Source organism: Nothobranchius furzeri, chromosome 12 (assembly GCF_043380555.1).
Source record: "Nothobranchius furzeri strain GRZ-AD chromosome 12, NfurGRZ-RIMD1, whole genome shotgun sequence".
Lineage (NCBI taxonomy): Eukaryota > Metazoa > Chordata > Actinopteri > Cyprinodontiformes > Nothobranchiidae > Nothobranchius > Nothobranchius furzeri.
Genome location: NC_091752.1, coordinates 55,938,971 through 55,957,714, shown reverse-complemented (window position 1 = coordinate 55,957,714; position 18,744 = coordinate 55,938,971). Strand labels below are relative to the sequence as shown.

The 18,744-nt window shown below is 43.6% G+C and overlaps 1 protein-coding gene across 2 annotated transcripts in view; it reads left to right on the top strand.

Moving 5' to 3' along the window:
* tbc1d16 (TBC1 domain family, member 16) overlaps positions 1-9,187 on the top strand; it is a 34,470-nt gene extending 25,283 nt beyond the window's left edge. For both annotated transcript variants that reach the window (XM_015945667.3, XM_054750555.2), the window contains 5 exons: positions 423-557; positions 1,677-1,863; positions 4,017-4,196; positions 8,054-8,200; positions 8,706-9,187. In XM_015945667.3, coding sequence (XP_015801153.3) covers positions 423-557; positions 1,677-1,863; positions 4,017-4,196; positions 8,054-8,200; positions 8,706-8,993 — 937 coding nt within the window. In that variant the 3' untranslated portion in view covers positions 8,994-9,187. The remainder of the gene's footprint in view (positions 1-422; positions 558-1,676; positions 1,864-4,016; positions 4,197-8,053; positions 8,201-8,705) is intronic.
* The last annotated feature ends 9,557 nt before the right edge of the window (positions 9,188-18,744 follow it).

The following is an 18,744-nucleotide window of genomic DNA, read 5'->3' as shown; positions in this document are numbered from 1 at the left end:
TGGCTGGGGAGGGTCCAGCCAAACAAACAGCTAGCGCTAAAAGGGAACAGTTGCGTGGAGTTGCATCAGGTGTGTGCATTATTCCTGCTGGGGCCTTGTGGAAAACAAACAGTGTTAATTAAATCCCCTCTGCTTGTTAGGACTCGAGTACATCAGCGCCTTGCTCCGAGAACACTGTTAATGTTCTCCTTAACATCTAAAAGGGCGGATGGGGGGGGGGGGGGGGGGGGGGGGGTTATGGTTGTGGTTTAATTCTCAGGGGAGCTCTTCTCCACTGATCACTCGCCCACCCCCCACACAGTTTGAACATTACACCGGAGTGGCGTTTCGTAATGACTTTGTATGTTTTTAGATGGTTACTCTGCAGGAAAAGAAGCGTAACTGAGGTGTGAGTTCTGTGTGATCTGTGTGTGGTGCTGCAGATTGTCCATGAGCCCAGAGGAGCACAGTGAGTTCTGGAGGAAGGTCCAGTTCACCGTGGACAAAGACGTGGTCAGAACGGACCGCAGCAACCAGTTCTTTAGAGGAGAGAATAACCCCAACGTGGAGATCATGAGGTCAGACTCTCCTCGGGCTTTTACTCACGTCCCTTTGGTTTGTAGACGTGGATGAAACTGTTGCACTGATTCCAGTAATGATGAAAATGTTTCTGAAAATCGAATAATCCAACATAAATAAAGGTAGTAGAGGAGTCCTGTTGAGATTATTTACTAAACCCATCGGATGAAAAGAGAAGAATGCTGGAGGAGCCTTGGTTCAGTTCTGTTCTGCTGCATCTGGTCAGATTAGCATCTGTTCATTTTGAGAAGATTTGAATCCTTTGTTTTTATTTTATTTAACCTCATTTTAAACCAATGTCTCATTTTCATGAGCTAGTTTCCAGTGTTTTATTTATTTGAGCTGATTTATTGACAGTTGTGAGTTTTTCTTTCCTCCCAATCGTTTTTATCCACACCTGTAATCTGTTTTCCTGTCTTGGTCCATCCTTGTCATTCCCCTCTCTCAGCTCGATGTAGCTGCAGTATTAATTTCAGATTCTGAACCCTGAGGGAGCTGCGCATGAGTTTCATGCTTTATTGACTCTGACTAAGCCATCTGACTACTTTCGATGCATGCTCAGAGCTAATGGCTTTCTAAACGAGGGGCGAGAAGATTTAAATAGCATGTTAGTTTAGCCACTCTGATGGAGGCTCCTGATATTTATTTTAGAATTAGGTCTGAAGCTGGCCGGCATCGTCCCCGATCGCCGCACATCAACTGCAGCGACATCACACACGTGCTTATCTGCCGAAGCTGCTGCTTCAGAAAAATCATCCCACTGCTGCCGCACAGCAATTCACACTCCTCTGGGTTTTGTCTTTGTTTAGACGATACTTATTAATGCATGAGGACTGCCAGAGAAGTTTTCTCAAAGTAGTGCACGTCTGAAAAAGAAAGAAATTGTTAATTAGCTCCCTGGTTACCAGAGGAGTTGTCATGGCAACAGCTTAAGATATTGTTGAGGTTTTATTTTTTATTTTTTTAACTAGAAATACTGAAACCTTCTGGCTCATTCAGAGTTTTTGGGGTTTTTATTTGAAAACGTTCCTGAAGGTGAAATGTTGATAGTGTAACCCACTTGAAAGGAGAAGTGCTGTCAAGATGTTACAACAGCCCCGTGTTTGTTCCCGCCTCAGGCGAATTCTGCTCAACTATGCGGTGTTTAATCCCGACATGGGTTACTGCCAGGGCATGTCTGACCTGGTCGCGCCGCTGCTCACGGAGATCCAGGATGAAAGCGACACGTTTTGGTGCTTTGTCGGCCTCATGGAGAACACCATCTTCATCAGCTCCCCGCGGGATGAAGACATGGAGCGGCAGCTGGTAGGACGCTCCTGAAACACTGGGAACATCCCTTCCTGTAAAGTCCATGGATTTTATTTAAAGAGCACTTTCACTAAGAAGCTCTTTTTTACTTATTATTTTTGAAAACGATCAGTCACTGAGTTCATCGTGCAGGCTGAAGGTGAAAATAGTAAATAAAGTTTCATCATATAGCACTTATCACATAAAAGAAACATCACAACAACGATTATCCTATCCTAAAAACAAAATATCATAAAAAAGATGAAAGATAAATAAAATCAGAAAATTTATTTAGAAGCAGTTTTAAATGAAAGTCATAAAATTACAAACATATCATAAAACAAATAAAATATAATAAAAAACACTTTAAAGATGGAAAAAAGAAAAGAAAGTTGGAAAAAAGAAAAAAAAAACACTAAAGATTTGAGTGAAAGCCATCGTACTACATTAGGTTAAAGGAAGTTCATCCAAATGTCAGGGTGCAACAGCCTGGAGAGCGATCACCTCGACTTTTCTATCTAGTCTTTGGAACTTCTAGAAGGTTCTTGTTTGTTGTCTCTAATCTTCTACACCTATTTCCTTCTGGTAGACGGTGAAATGTTAGGGTTTAAGAATGTTGTTTTGGTGTCCAGGAAACGGCAGAGAACGTCTCAGCTAGTAGAAGCTAATGTTAGCATTAGCAACTCCACCACACGGCAGAACTCCTTCGGGCTTGTGTTATTTGTGAAGAATAAGCATCCGTGTTGCAGAGCAAATGGAGTCAGTGGTTGAGTCATGTTGCTGTTATCCAATCAGAGACGAGATGTCCAAATATCAGGAAATAAGACTTCAAATCCTGCCATCTTCTTTCTCCTCCAGCTCACATCTACAACCTCAAATAAGTGCATCTGAGCTTTTTTCCCCAGAGAACGAGTTAAAGGTGGCGATGCACGTTAAATCAGCATCGACATCGATATTCATCGATACTAGTCATTTATTAACATATATATTAATATGCATGGGCGGCTCAAGGATTCTTTACCAGCAGTTGCTGTACAGGCACTTCTACAGTGGCTCTGAGTAACTTTAGCTAATCATCTTAAAACAGTGAAATTTTTAAAAATGTAAGTCAAATTCAATAAAAATGTGCAGGTTTAACCAGTTTATCCTGACTTACTTTCTCAGAAGTCTTAGACTAGGTCAAGGCTTCTGTTCAGTCCTCTCAACCCAGCACCTCATCTGTGTTATAATCTGTGGATTGAACCTGTCTAATCACTGGGACACCTGCTTTTGACCAACATGGTTTATGACTCTTAGATTTTCTTCAGATTCATGTCAGACTCGTCACCGTGTCACGGAGAAATGATTAAGACAAACATCACGACATCATTTTTTTAAACAGCACATTCAACTCATTCGTTTTGGTGGCTCGGGAGCGCTCCACACGCTCCGGACCTGCGTTAAAAGTCCCGCCTCCTGGTTTGATACCAGCCACGGTTTTCTCCATGCAGTTTATGCAAGATTTAAACAGGAAACGGAAGACTGTCAAAAATGCGGGGCAGGGCCTGGTCACGCTACTCTGTAGGCCGGCGCACGTTGGCACGGAGCGAGCGCGGGGGTAAGGGAGAGGGGCGTTCAAGAGATGGGGTTGCTAAGCCTAATCTTGGGGTTGCTATGGCTTGGCAACACTCATGTTAATATAGAATATCGGTATCGGCCCAGAATATCAGTGAATCCCTGCTTAATGGCATTCATTCCTACTGGAGACCGCTGCAAATGTATGAAAAGTATGATTAAGGTTGGTTTTTAGGTTCTACAGTGAGCCTCATCATGTGGTCCCTCACTCGTGCATTCAAAGAAATGGTCATAAATAAGTGATGTGTCTTGGTGTGTAGAAATAACAAGACTTGAGGGTTTCTGCTGTTGAAAAAGTGAAACCAGAATATCTGTTTACACGTATTTCCAAAGGTAAAATGCAAACAACACTTAAATCAACACAAACTCTTGAAAACTAAGATAATACTAATTGGTTGAACCACCTTTCTTCAATACCTTACTGAAAGAAGATCAGTCCACCATCTTTACTGGGATATTTTTAGGATGATTACTGGAAAATTTATTTAAAATTAAAAGGAAAACACTTCAATTGATTATTTTAGTCTGAGCATGAGAAAATCCCCTTTTCCTCCCAGATGTACCTGCGGGAGCTACTGCGCCTCATGCTGCCGCGCTTCCACCAGCACCTGACGTGGCTCGGCGAGGACGGCCTCCAGCTGCTGTTCTGTCATCGCTGGATCCTGCTCTGCTTCAAAAGGGAGTTCCCCGACACCGAGGCCCTGCGCATGTGGGAGGCCTGCTGGGCACACTACCAGGTCAGGACCAGTCCAGACGGCCCCTTGCATACGCAACTTAAATGCAGCACTCTGTGGAGGTTCACAGAGGCGATCAGTGAAGCTAATGTCCAAGGTTGTGCTGACTTTCCACGAGGCAAAAACCTGATCCTGCTAATAGCTAAAAGGAACGTAACATTCTTTCACATTTCTGCGGTTTGCAGAAATCTTCCAGGTTTTGTTGTATAGATAAAATAAAATGGTATATGCGCTGCTCAGCATTAATGAGTCCACCTCAGTACATTTGCCAGAAAACCTTTAGTTTCCTTTCAGAATCAACATTTTCTATGAGAACCAAACTACCCAATACTCCCACAAATGTGGGCCATTGCTTGAAAACACTAAAAAGTGATTTTTCCAACAAATCCATTCAAACCCATGCTGTAAAAATGAGGTGTCCAGCAGACAGGTGACTATAAATGATAAATGACCCGCACTTGTATAGCGCCTCTCAGAGTAAGGACTCCAAAGCGCTTTACACTACAGTGTATCATTCATCCATTCACACTCACATTCACACACTGATGGTGATGAGCTACGATGTAGCCACAGCTGCCCTGGGGCGCACTGACAGAGGCGAGGCTGCCGAGCACAGGCGCCACCAGTCCCTCTGACCACCACCAGCAGGCAAGGTGGGTTGAGTGTCTTGCCCAAGGACACAACAGCAGAATTCTCTGTCCGGAGCCGGTATCGAACCTGCAACCTTCCGATTACTGGACAACCCGCTCAACCTGTTGAGCTACTGCTGCCCCGCCCTATATAAGGGCATTACTCATAAAAGACAAGCCCTTCCCATTTCATGCTGTCAGCAGTGGTTCCACGTGAAAGAGAAGTGTCACAAAATCTGAGAAAGGAAATCATTTCTTTACACAAAAGGTGAATAGGCTATAAGAAGATCAGCAAAACTTTACACGTCAGTCAGAATACTGTATTTCTTATCCGGCTCTCAGAGAGTACAGACGCTTTTTCTTCAGCTCCCTTATCTGCTTCCCCAAGGCTCTCTGTCTTGTCTGCCTATAGAGCACTTCTCTGCATTTCTCCTGAAATCACTACTTCTTTTTTGGAAAATGGACTTAATTAACTGGTCATTCAACGCGACTGATAAGATTTTTTCTACGATGAGAACGGAGAAGGGGGCTCCCACCTGTCCCGAGGGGACATTCGCAGCGGGATATGCGCTCGATTCTTGGGAGGTCTGGCGAATCGTGTGCCTCTCTCAGTTGTCCATCGAGGACGTGGAAGATTTGTGGATATTCGCCCTGATGATCACTGGATTTCTTCTGATTGGAGTGGGAGGATATCTGATTTTCTGGAAATTTGGGAAGACGGGAGCGATTGGAGTGCGACCCGTACCCACGGAATGTGCCGCCCATGCGGTGACTTCACAGACTGGGACGTTACTCGAGGTGAACCGTAAGCTGGACAATGTCCTCGCGGCGTTGCCTGTGTTAGTGCGCAAGATGGATGTCATCTTGGAGAGGGTCGCCGGACAGTGTGGGGATGTTTAGAACGTATAATTGGCTTCACTGGTGGACATGAATGATCACTTAATAGACTCCAAGGCAGAGAGGAAAATTATCTCTGCCTGCCCTAAACAAAGTCTTGTTTATCCTTATCTGACGTCAAGGCAGCCTCCAAGGCTGCCATCAACACACCCCCACGAAAGGAGGAATGCTGACAGATGCTGTGACCCGACCTTCCCCCCCTGCCTTCAGATTGTGACTTCTGCTTCGAGGTCATCAACCTGCAGGAAACTCAATGTGCTCTCTGTCCCTCATTTCTCCCTCCCACCTGTTTGACTGCAGCTGGCTGAGCGCCGTACTGGCAGCTCCCGTTGGAGGATTCAGGATCCCGCCACACCCCGCCTCCCAATCGGAGTCTGATGTTTTGTAACTGTGATGTTCGTGCTTCTATGTTGAGTTTTTTGTATAATAGAGCTACTCCCTGCTGGGTCTAACTCTGCTATGCCTTTTTTACTTTACCCCAATTATCCTCATGTAACACCCTTTTCATCCAATGAAATGAGCGCCGTTCTGGCTGCTCTCGTGACTGCCTGTACCTGTTTTTGTCCACATGTGTGTGTGTTTAACCTTGGTCAGGTGGTGTTTGCGGAGTCAAGTTCCTATGCTCTGGAGCGCTGGCAATAAAGCTTATTCTGATTCTGATTCTGTAGCAAAATTGATCCAAACATTTAAGAAAGATGGAAGTGCAACCATCTCAGAGGGCCGTCCACGGAAGTTAACATCTCGACAGGAGCGTTAACTTTGCGAGAAAATCGCCATGCAAGTTCACTGCAGTTAGCTTAAGCAGTAGAAAGCCAAACTGGAGTGATCGTTTCCAGTAACACCAACACGGCACACACTGCTGAGGAATGGCATGCATGGGTATCTTCCACGAAGGAAGCCTCTCCTGTCAGTGTCCAAAAAAAGTACACCTAGGATTAGCTATGGCCCATGCTGAAAGAGGTGAAAGCTACTGCAACCTACTCTAGAGTGATGAGATAAAGATCACTGTTGTTGGAACTAATGGTTTCAAAATTGTTTGGCGTCATAAAGGTGAGAATTTCAGAGAAATGCATGGTGCCTACAGTGAAGCATGGTGGTGGCAGTGTCCTTATGTGGGGCTGCGTGAGTGCTCCTTATGTTGGGGAGCTGCATTTCATTGATGGTATTGTGAACTCAACAATGTACTCTAACCCTGGATGGGAAATAAAATTACCTAACAGATACTGAAGTAGAAGATGCTGCCATCACTTTTTGCACTTTTCCAACATCTGTGGGGAATTCTGAATTGGCAAGTATAGCTTTACTCTCCATCCGGCATCCAGGCTCTAAAAGATTTTATTCCTGAAGAACGGAAAAAGATAGATGTTGAAATATGTCGCCAACTTGTTCATTCCATGCCTAGAAGACGTGGTACTGTCCTTAAAAATCACAGTGGTCATACTAAATACTAGATGTAGTAGTTTTTGTTGCAGGATATTTATTTTTGCTTCAACCGATTAGAGTAAAACTGAAGATTTTGTGATCTTAAGTTATATCATTAACCTTAATTTAATGTTCTGGAGTTAAACAAGTGTTCAGTAAAACCCAGCCTTTTATTCACTGAGCTACTGATTAAATTAGCACTTTATAAAGGGGGTGTACCCATTTATGCTTAGCACTATATGTGTCTCATCCCACTGTTGTGTGTTTATCAGAGTCCAGTTAACTAACTCATCAGGAGCCGAACCTCCTGCCTCAAATATCAGTGTTTCCCTTTCGAGCCATCTGCTCAGACACCAGCTACTTGTTCAGACCTTCAGTTGCAGCTGCTGATGGAGGCGATAGCACACAGACGGTTGTCTGCCGCGTACCCGATCAGCCGTAAGCCTGAACTTCTGATTGGTATCGGATATTTGTGTGAAGAGGAGGTGTCGGGTGGTGCTGGGTCTCAGCGGAAGGCTATGATGTCGTGGTCTGAATTGTTTCAATGCAAACTGTTTAAAGGTGCATCATGTGAACCAGATCCTTAATCAGGCACGAAGTGGAGACACGTCTTAAAGAAACCTAATAAATTGTAGCACACCTGCACCAAGAACAGATGAAGGGATGAGCGGTTTAAAAGCAGTTTCTAGTTACAACTTCCACGTGATTTTATAAGTAATACGTTCACACACTCATTCTGGTGTCAAGAGTAAATAAATGCAGTTATTGTTTGCTTCTGTTTAGTTTTTGTAAATTCCTCTGCCTAAATGGGAACCCTGTAGTTTCAGTTGTTGGTTTGCATGAGTAGAAGGAACAGTTTACGTGTGTTCATGCTAGATTAGGTAAATGAAAAATGTACCCGTCTACCTGCAGACGGACTACTTCCACCTGTTCTTGTGCGTGGCCATCATTGTCCTCTACGGGGAGGACGTGACGGAGCAGCAGCTCGCCACAGACCAAATGCTGCTCCACTTCAGCAATCTCTCCATGCACATGAACGGAGAGCTGGTGCTACGCAAGGTAATACTTTTGAATTCTGTGTTTTTATCCAAATCATCTTAGAGTTTCCTACCATCCGGTTGTTTCTTCTCATTTAGTCAAAACCTCGCGTTGGTCCCAGTAACCGACGTGCTGTAAACGGCCCTCACAGGCCTTGAGCTCAGAAATGGGATGCTGTCATGCCGTGCGGAGGATTTATGACCTCCATTTCTGCTGGAGTGCCTGCTCCCTCATCTTTATGTATGCTGCGTTAGAACTGCTGCAGCCACAGGCAGTGCATGTTTGTTAGCGTGCAGCTAGGCCCTTTTGTTGTTGTGTGAGATTTTATTTCTTGCATTTAGAAGCAAGCATTCATGCTTTCGAGCTGCAGTCCTGAACTTCCCCGTGACTCTGACCTTGACTGCTCTTTGTTAGCTTTTAGCCAACAGACAGAGCTATTGATTTATTGTAATGCTCGACTGTGCTACGTTTGCGTCCACTGAGACCTCTCTCTTTTATTTTGGTTCGTCCTCTCTGCTCCCTGCAGGCCCGCAGCCTCCTGTACCAGTTCCGCCTCCTTCCCAGGATCCCGTGCAGCCTGCACGACCTTTGTAAACTCTGTGGCCCGGGAATGTGGGACAGCCGCTACATCCCCACCGTAGAGTGTTCAGGGGAGCACCCGGACTCCCAGAGCTGCCCCTATGGTGGCACCTCCACTCCTCAGAACTCCTCACCCTCTCCATCGTCCTCACCCAACCACACCCCCACACCTCCACCAAACGGCAAGAGAGGCTCCAAAAAGCGGGACATCTTCACCTTCCGGAAGCAGTCCTGAGATTGGACCCCTTCCATTTGTTTGTCTTTAACTCTGGTTTCACGACGTGAACGAGGATTCACTTCACTTTTTCATGTGGTGCAGCGTCGAACACCGCCTCACCAGGATGTTTCAGCATCACATGAATCCGCGAAGAGGACGGCTCGCCATCGGACCAATGGGAGGCGAGGAGGGTGCTGTTCTCTCAGAGCAGAGCAGGCAATCACCAGCCAGCGTGTTGGTCTGGAGCTACTTCAGGTTGGAGTATGCTGCTGGCTTGGCACTCGTCCACAATCTCTGTGTGAGAGGGGAGGGGAGGCGGGGGGGTCACATCAGGGTCACCCGGGCTAAATTCTTTCAGACTCTGAAGAAGGGTCAAAAAGAAACTGGAGATTCATTCACACAACTTGAACTTGAACTTTTAAAACACGCTCATGTGTTCTCACAGTGGCAGAGCCGTGTGAGCATCTGCATATCTGAGCGGGAGTGCAAAGTTTTGGTGTTAACACATAAGGGTTAAGCAGAACGCATAACATTTCTGTTCATCTTTATTTGGTTTCAGAAAGGGAATGCTTCTATGAATATTTAGCAATATTATACTTGCATGAGCAGTTCTTTACATATAAAGGGAACATTGTTTTTTATTTTTTTATTTTATTTTTTTTTTTGAAAACACGAATGTCTCTCCATGACGGGGCTACTCATAATTTCTCTAATTTGACCGATGGTTAAAAATGTTCTTATAGTTTCTGTTAGTGTTTTCCTGACACCCTGCTGGACCGTGAGAGCGCTGCATCGGCACAAGAGCGGTTCTGTGACGGAGGTGTTGGATGTTTGAGACAGATGTGTCGCCAAAGAAGGCTCCATCTCTGTTTTCATCCTGACGGAGGAATCAATCGCTTTCTGTTCGACTTGAAATGTCATACTTTCTGTCGAACCAGCAGCAGCGTTTGGTTCTTTTTCTTTTAAACATCACTTTGACTTTAAATGAATGAAAATGCACTCAGAACTAAAATGAGTCCACATGAATGTATCGTTTATTTTCTTCTTTCTTTTTACCTAAAACACACTCCGTAACACCTTAAAATGTGTGTGTGTCTGCAGATCCATTAAAGCCCCTTTTTACTTTAATTTCTATTTTATTTTATCAAGAGGAGAATCTGGAAAGCAAAGTAGAGCAGTTAGTTTGTTATTTATGTGTTAGGATTCATAAAATACATATTAATGTTGCCTCAGGTCTTAAAGAGATCGGTCAGGTCTTTAAAAGTGGGTTCTTGTGGAAACAATATTAATATCTTGCCTGTTTTGTGGCTCTGTGAACAACCTCAGTTTATTGAAATAATGATCATTTCTGAGCTAATGACTAGTTTCAGCAAAACCAGTTACAAGGTGCATTTTTGTAGTCTTAAAACAAATCCAATGTCAAAAGTTTTCTACCTTTTTTCCTTTTAACTGAGCATTTTATGGCTAGCTTAGTTTTTCCATCTGAAATTAGCATCTAGCTAATGCTTTTGGCATATTTTTTTTCCTAGGGTAACATTGTAGGACTATCAGGAATTGCTATGCAGTGTTTGATACTGAATCATTTTAGGACAACTTTGCTTCACTAGAACTAGTACTTAGCCTATTAGTCCAAACAGAACAAATCTCTATTTCTTCAAACTGAGGTTGTTCATAGAGCTAATAATCAGGTGAGATTTTAAAGGTTCATAAAGATCTGAACAATCTTTTTTAGATGGTATCCACTCAGGTTTTTTCCCCTCTGAGAGCTTCTGAGGAAAGTAAAATCTGCAAGTTGCTGTAACACCAGAATCTGTAGCACTGATTGATTCGGTCAGCTCTTTGCAGATGACTTTTCTACATCCTTGCTTCTTCCGCTACGTCCATTTGAGCGTTCGATGACATGAAGGTGAGACGGCTCAAGTTAGAAAAATACAGTAGTGACATTTCAGTGTATGAGTATGACCTCGTGAACTTATTTAAAATCACATTGTTTACACGAAAGCAGCCATTCACAATCCTTATTTACTCCTTTTTAAAGGGGTTGTTGTGAGTTGTGGTCATGAATGTATAATGTTGCTGTTTTCTATAATGTGTTGATGTATGGCTGCACACGTCACAGCAAAAATATTCTTACTGCTGGAATTAATAAAAACAATACTAACAACCACGTTGATGGCTCAAAAAGTTATTATTTATTATTATTCAGAGGAGGAAGAAAAAGGATGGGCATTATAAAACACAACTGTCGTCTTCCTCCGCTTATCCGGGTCGCGGGGGCAGCATCCCAGCTAGGGAGATCCAGCCCGTCCTCTCCCAAGCCACCTCCACCAGCTTCTCCGGCAGGACCCCAAGGCGTTCCCGAACCAGATTGGAGATGTAACCTCTCCAACGTGTCTTGGGTCGACCCGGGGGCCTCCTGCCGGCAGGACATGCCCGAAATACCTCCCCAGGGAGGCGTTCAGGAGGCATCCTGACCAGATGCCCAAACCACCTCAACTGACTCCTTTCGATCTGGAGGAGCAGCGGTTCTACTCCGAGTCCCTCCCAAATGTCCGATCTCCTCACCCTATCTCTAACCCCTTTCTACTGAAGCCGTCAGCAGCACGTTACTGCAGCAGCACGTCTTGCTCGCGTAAGCTGCTGCTCGGCCCTTCCCATGAGACGCGTAGCAGCAGGGGAGCAGCTGTCACTGACAGAGCACGAAGTCACACGAGTGACTTTGTCAGTAAACACAACAACAAGCAGGAGAAAACTACAACATGGCTCCAAAAGGTTTGTGTTTTATCGTCTGTCCGTTTCATAATCGCCAATACGGACCTGAAAAACAAAGGAGGCCGCTAGCTAGGTGATAACTTCTCACGGGGCCGCACAGTTAGTAACTTTTTTTTTAAGTAAAGCAACCGCAAGGCAGTTCGTTTCTTTATTCTGAAAATCTTGGGAAGCTTCGCTCCGTTTCCGCGTCCGATTTCCTGTCTTTCCTTCCCCAAACATGTTGAACTTGACCCGATTCAGAGGCGTAGCACGTAGAAAATAGAACCGGCGCGTAATGGCCGCGACATGCTGCTCCTGAGACGCGGCCAACTCGCGCTGCTGACGGCTCCGGTGGAAAGAAGGGGTAAGGCTGAGCCCGGCCACCCTACAGAGGAAACTCATTTCGGCCGCTTGTATTCACGATCTCGTTCTTTCGGTCATTACCCAAAGCTCATGACCATAGGTGAGGATTGGGACATAGATCGACCGATAAACCGGTGAATGTTGCAGAAAAAATAAGAGCAATAATGAAATAACACAACATAAACACACCAACAAAACCATACACAACAGTTAGAAACAGACTCGTACACCCAAAAGACAAGATACCAGCTGGACATAAATGTGGAGTTGTTTACAAAATCCCATGCAAACTCTGCAATAAAACATACATAGGAGAAACCAGACGCCAACTCAACACACGAACAATAGAACATAGAAAGGAGTGCGAGAAAGAAGCAAGTTGAAAACACACAAGAGCAGCAAAAGAAGAAGCAGAAAGCACAATAAAGAAGTCAGCCGTAACAGATCACTGCACAAGAGAAACCCATATAATGGACTGGGACAACACAAGGATCATAAACACCGAACAACAGAAATACAAAAGATGGATAAAAGAAGCTATAGAGATAAGGAGACGTGGATGTGGGACCATGAACAGGGACGATGGAGTTTACACGCTGGATCGCGCATGGGACTGCATCGTCGGAGAGGGGAGAGCGGGCAGCAGAGGGCGTTGTCGCCCTCTGCTGCCCGTGGATAAACGGAGAAGGAAGTGACGCCACCATCAGCGTCAGCCTGACGAAGTTTGCAGCCACAAACGAAACGTTGCAGGTAAATAAAAATAAAATCCGTCTGTGTTTTAAAAAGAACTAAAAGATGGAATTAGAATTTCTACACAGCAAGAACACACCAAACATGATTAAGAGACTTTTATGAGCAACAATTCAATTCAATTCAAGTTTATTTATATAGCGCCAAGTCACGACAAAAGTCGTCTCAAGGCACTTCACACAGTAAACATGACAATACAGGCCAGTTTATTAGGCCAATCAGTAAAAAGTTTCCTATATAAGGAACCCAGCAGATTGCATCAAGTCACTGACTAGTGTCAGAGTCTTTACAGCAATCCTCATACTAAGCAAGCATTTAGCGACAGTGGAGAGGAAAACTCCCTTTTAACAGGTAGAAACCTCCAGAGGATCCTAGCTCAGTATAAGCAGCCATCCTCCACGACTCACTGGGGATCGAGAAGACAGAGTAGACACACACACACACACACACACACACACACACACACACACACACACACACACACACACACACACACACACACACACACACACACACACACACACACACACACACCACAACATATATACCAAGTAGTGTTTCTATGGTTACATTGTGATTTCTTAGTAAATATTCTATTTGGTGAGAGATAAACTTTATTGAATTTATTCTAGTGAATCTATAATTTAACGATTTAACGGATAAACTAGTAGTAGCACATTCAATGTCAAAGAAAGCAAAAAGTTATTATCAGGAGAGGGAGAATGTTTGTGGTTACCAACAGTGTTCAAGCCGATGGCCCCCCTCCATGAGGTTACCACAGCTCAGCAGAACATCATTGTAGCTTCTTCTGGGGAGAAAAAACACTTAGAGAAAAAATGAATTTAACAGCTGAAAAAGCAGGAAATAATACAGTTAAAGAGCTAATTGTAGAAGAAAGCAGTAGAGTGTAGAAAGTGGTCAGTAGGTCCTCCAGCAGTCTAAGCCTATAGCAGCATAACTACAGAGATAACTGGATAACCTAGCCTTTTAAATGGAGGCATGTTAAGGCAGGGAAGTAAGGCTTATAATAAAACAATTGTCTATGGCATAGGGTGAATTCAAATTATTTATTCACGAAATAAAAACATATGTTCACTTGTTCTATTTAAAAACATGTTCTGAATTAATTCTTTGTTATTGTTGCATAAAAATGGTTAAAATGTATTCAGTGAATATGAGAGATGTCTGCGGGTGTCAGAAATGCTTTTATCAGAAACTCCAGAGCAAAACAATCATTTGAATTCACTCATCCAGCAGCACAAAAGAATTACTGAAAAATAAAAGCAGAAATCTTTTTGACTGACTCATAATGAGTGCAGGCTGAAAGCCCCTCGAGAGGATGGAAACTGTCCTTGTGAGGAGGACTTCTATGGTGAACCTTGAAGACAAATCAATAAGAAAGCCACCAGCAGCTGCTGCAAAAAGCCTCCAGATGAATAAAAGAAATATTTAGATGTGATAAGTGTTGGAAAAACTCAGAAAAAACTGCAAAAATTTGATTTATTTAAATTAAAAAATAGACTATTATTAGCGTTCAACAACCTTCAGGTTATTTATCTAATCCAGGGATTCCCTAAGTGTGGTGCGCGCACCCCTGGGGGTGCGAGAGCTGCCGCTAGAGGGTGCACGAGGTGAAAAGTCTAATGGCTGCGGAGCTCAGAGAAGTCTGTCATATGTCACCATTAGCGTAGCCAGAAACATTTGTGGGTGGGCCTAAGAAAAAGTAAGTGGGCCCAATAAATGCAATTCAAAACAAGGATATTTTGCGCGTGTGTGTGTGTGTGTGTGTGTCCTCCTCCGCATGTGCCCTAGCTTCATAATAATGCACCGAGCTTCAGCGCTCTGGCCTGCGCACGCTGTCAGTAGCAAGATATGTTCCATATTTGATCATTTTTAACGATGTTGGAGAAATCTGAAGGTGGCGAGTCATTCTGGCAGATTGTAATTAACACCTGTCTCATGCAGGTGTTCTGACATTGTAAACCTCACACACAGAACATTGTGGATGTAACTAAATAAATCAAGACATGATTCCCATCTGAGCATTTTAGCATTATTATATTATTATGTTAGCACACTGACTGTGGGACAGCATTCTAAACGTGTCAGGCCATTAACAGCGCGCTGAAGATCTGAAGTTCAGAGTGCGTCTGTCAGAGGTCAGACGCGTTCCAGCGGAACCACGGCTCACGGGTGCACAAGTGAGCACATCTGGGCTGGGCAGAAGTTATTTTACAACATTGGTTTAAATAGCGCCAATAACGAGACGCGGTGACTGGAGCGGCTCATGGAGCTGTGCTGCACTCACGCACGCACACACACACACACACACACACACACACACACACACACACACACACACACACACACACACACACACACACACAGATTCAATAAGCACATGCTGCGCCAACTCCGGCATTGCGCTGCGCTGCGCCGTTAGACTGAAGGCAGAAATGAGCGCTGCCTCCTCCGTGATGAAAACTTTCAAGAGGTTTTATAACAACATTTTTCATTCAAGGTCAAATTAAGATATAAGCTTCTATTTTGGGATGACGTATGAAATTCGAGTCCGCTCCAGCTAGTGACTCCTCATGAACCTGACTACAACTCATGTTACTGCAGCATTTGTTATTCCAGTCCGCGTGGCAGCGGATCACAGATTCAGCCACACCATAAAACAGCAATAAGTCGGTCTGAGGCAAAAGTGAACCTCATGGCTATAGCTTTTCCATCTTTTCCCCTATAGACATTTGATTACGCACAAGTAGGTGATCAGCTCAGGTTTACGCAGAGCAGAAAGAAGGAGAGAGCGCTGGCCACAGGTTAAACGTTCCTACTTTAAGAAAACCGTTAAATTAGATTTTTCATGTGCTACCTGGGCACTCTAAATATTTATTTAAAATTAAATCAAAGGAAATTCTAATGGTATTGAATATTTATTAATTACTATTTAAAAAATGAAAGTGATGGGGACAAAGGTTGATCATATTTTTTTCAACCCTGTTTTGCGAGTGACTGTTTAGCGGTGCGTCGACATGGTCGGGACATAGAAGGGGGTGCGCAGCTAAATAAGTTTGGGAACCGCAGATCTAATCAGTCTGATGTAGGTAAATCCTTGCATCATTTAGGCTCTAATTATAGACACAAACTCTAATAAATAATATATTAGATCCACTTGTAAGGGTTAAAGAATAATATACAACAGTTGTAAGTTGAATTTGGAGTCACTTGTCTGAGACTTTACAATGTTTTGATAGTATTTGCTGAAAATCAGCTCATTCTCAAACTTCTACAAACTGACACTTGAAATTAATTGAAATGTGATTTACTCAAGATTGTGAGTTGATTGTTAGCCAAAGGCACTGGCATGGAAGTTATCCCTGACTACCCAAAGCTTGTGACCATAGGTGAGGGTAGGAACGTAGCTCGACCGGTACATTGAGAGCCTTGCCTTCTGACTTGGCTTTCTTTTCACCACGACAGATCGGTACAACGCCCACATCACTGCAGACGCAGCACCAATCCACTTATCCATCTTTCCCTCACTCATGAACAAGACCCCAAGATACTTAAACTCCTCCACTTGAGGCAGGACCTCATCCCTGACCTGGAGAAGGCATTCCACCCTTTTCTAATCCAAGACCATGGTCTTGGATTTAGAGGAGCTGAATCTCATCCCAGCCGATTCACACTCGGCTGCAAACTGCTCCAGCGAACGCTGGAGATCACGTTCTGATGAAGCCAACAGGACCACATCATCTGCATATCAAAGACCTGATCCTTAAGCCACCAAAAGACCAGGCAAGGGGATATTCTATATTTAAATAGAGTATTACAGCTTATTGGTCTCAAGTAGAGTTAAAATATACATACTGAGATAAGTATCCAATTCATCTAACACTACAACTGTATGGTCCAGTATGTGGTTTATGCAGTTTATGATTAAATCTTTGTGAGCTTACCAGAAACAAACTTGTCTAGCTTCTTATTCTCAACGCAAACAGATCAAATTTCTCAGGATCCACCTCCGCTGTCATTTACTCAAATGGGAAACACGAGGAACAAGCTACTGTTTGTCTCATGCAGAACGCTGGGAAGACTGGTGCTAATGATTTCACAAGAGTCTTCAAGTGACTTAATGTTTGTGTAAATGGTCAAGGCATTGATGGTGTCTCTGAATGTGATGGTATGGTCAAAGTCTACTGTTGTAAGACAACACTAAAACCAGTCAGACCACTTTATAATCAGGCCTTAAATGGACTTGACTGGAAACTGTTGCATCATTGTCACATAAACCTGCTGCCTGAGACAATTCCACAACTAAAAGCAACCAGAATGGTGACCAGCATGAAGAGGAGCCAAGCTGCTGGAGCCAAATAAACATTCACAACCTACCGAGGTACCCTTCAAACTGTCGAAATGGCGGATAGGTTTTGTTTTCTCCCCTTTATTCTCGTGGCAGAGTAGAATCATCCAACCCAACTAACACTGTGGGGGTTTGGTGTACTACCCACATGCTTATGTATAAACATGTCATGTTTAACCTCACATGACAGGTAAATCTATTTGTGGCAAGGTGGAGTAACGAGGGCCCGGACGGGATTCGATCTCCAGACTCCCGGGTGAGAGTCACGCGCACTAACCAGTCAGCCAAAGGGACATCCCCTTGGCCAAGTAGCTAGGGCGCATGATCAATCGGGTCACTGTGACAGGACGCTCACACTGCCAAATATTGTTAAGAAGTATCTTTACAGCAAAGAAGTAATCAACCAAACACAAATACCTTTTATTATGTGCCAAATTTATTTATAAAATATTGTGAACCCAATCCTGCACCTTGATGTCTGACTTGTTTTTAAGATAATCAACAAAACCTGACTGCATCTGCTTCTAAACGTGTAACGTCGGTGTACATGGGCTTTAGGGTTGTTATCGGTCTACCATTAATATTGGCTGATATTAGCATTAAAATGTAATAAGGGAAAATTTTTGTATCAGCATTCAGTCTTTTAATGACACAACTTTCACATATTACTCATCAAAGTATTCAGCTACTCCTCTCTCAAAATGTCAAAATATGACAGATCTGAGGTAAAGCTTTTGAGATTTCTTAGTTTATTTTGCACAGCTTGTGAAATAGAAATTTGCCCTGTGTGGTGAACGTACGCTGTCCTCACAGCATGTAGCAATATGAAGCTAGACAGCTAACAAACAACTAAAACAAGAACCAGCTGGTCTGGGAGCACTGATGAATGACACGACGACAGAAAGTCGGCTGACAGTCTGAGTCTGAGGAAGACTGAAATCTCAGTTGAAACTGTCAGCAGGTATGAAAAAGTATCTTTAATACCACAGTTGTCTACTAAAAGAAGGAATATTATGTCAAAACGAAGACAAATTATTTAAGGGATCGAATTTTATATACTGTTGGAAATTAGGGGACAGGAATATCGGTTCATTGGTGTGCGGAGTGCTTCGAGCACCTCCTCAATCCCACCGGCACGTCTTGTATGTTTGTAACCTTTATTTAGCCAGGAAAGAAAACCCAACAAGAGTGTCCTGGCCAAGACAGGCAGCAGCTCACCCAGCAACGATGATCGACATACTTACAGAAAACAATCACCACATCATAAAAACAAAAAAACATTAAGATAATCAGCAAAACAGCAGAGTCAATAACAGATATCATGAATCATGTCATTTACGTTCATCCAGATGTCTCAATATCTAAAACATTTAAAACCCATGTAAACTCATTCAGTGGGACCAGATCTTTCAAATGTTGCTGGTTTTGGAGCTGATTCCATGAATAAGGAGCAGAGTGTCTAAATGCTTTTCCACCAACTCAGTGCAAACCCTTGGTCCATTTAAAAGGAGCAAGTCATGTGGACGCAAAGTAGCC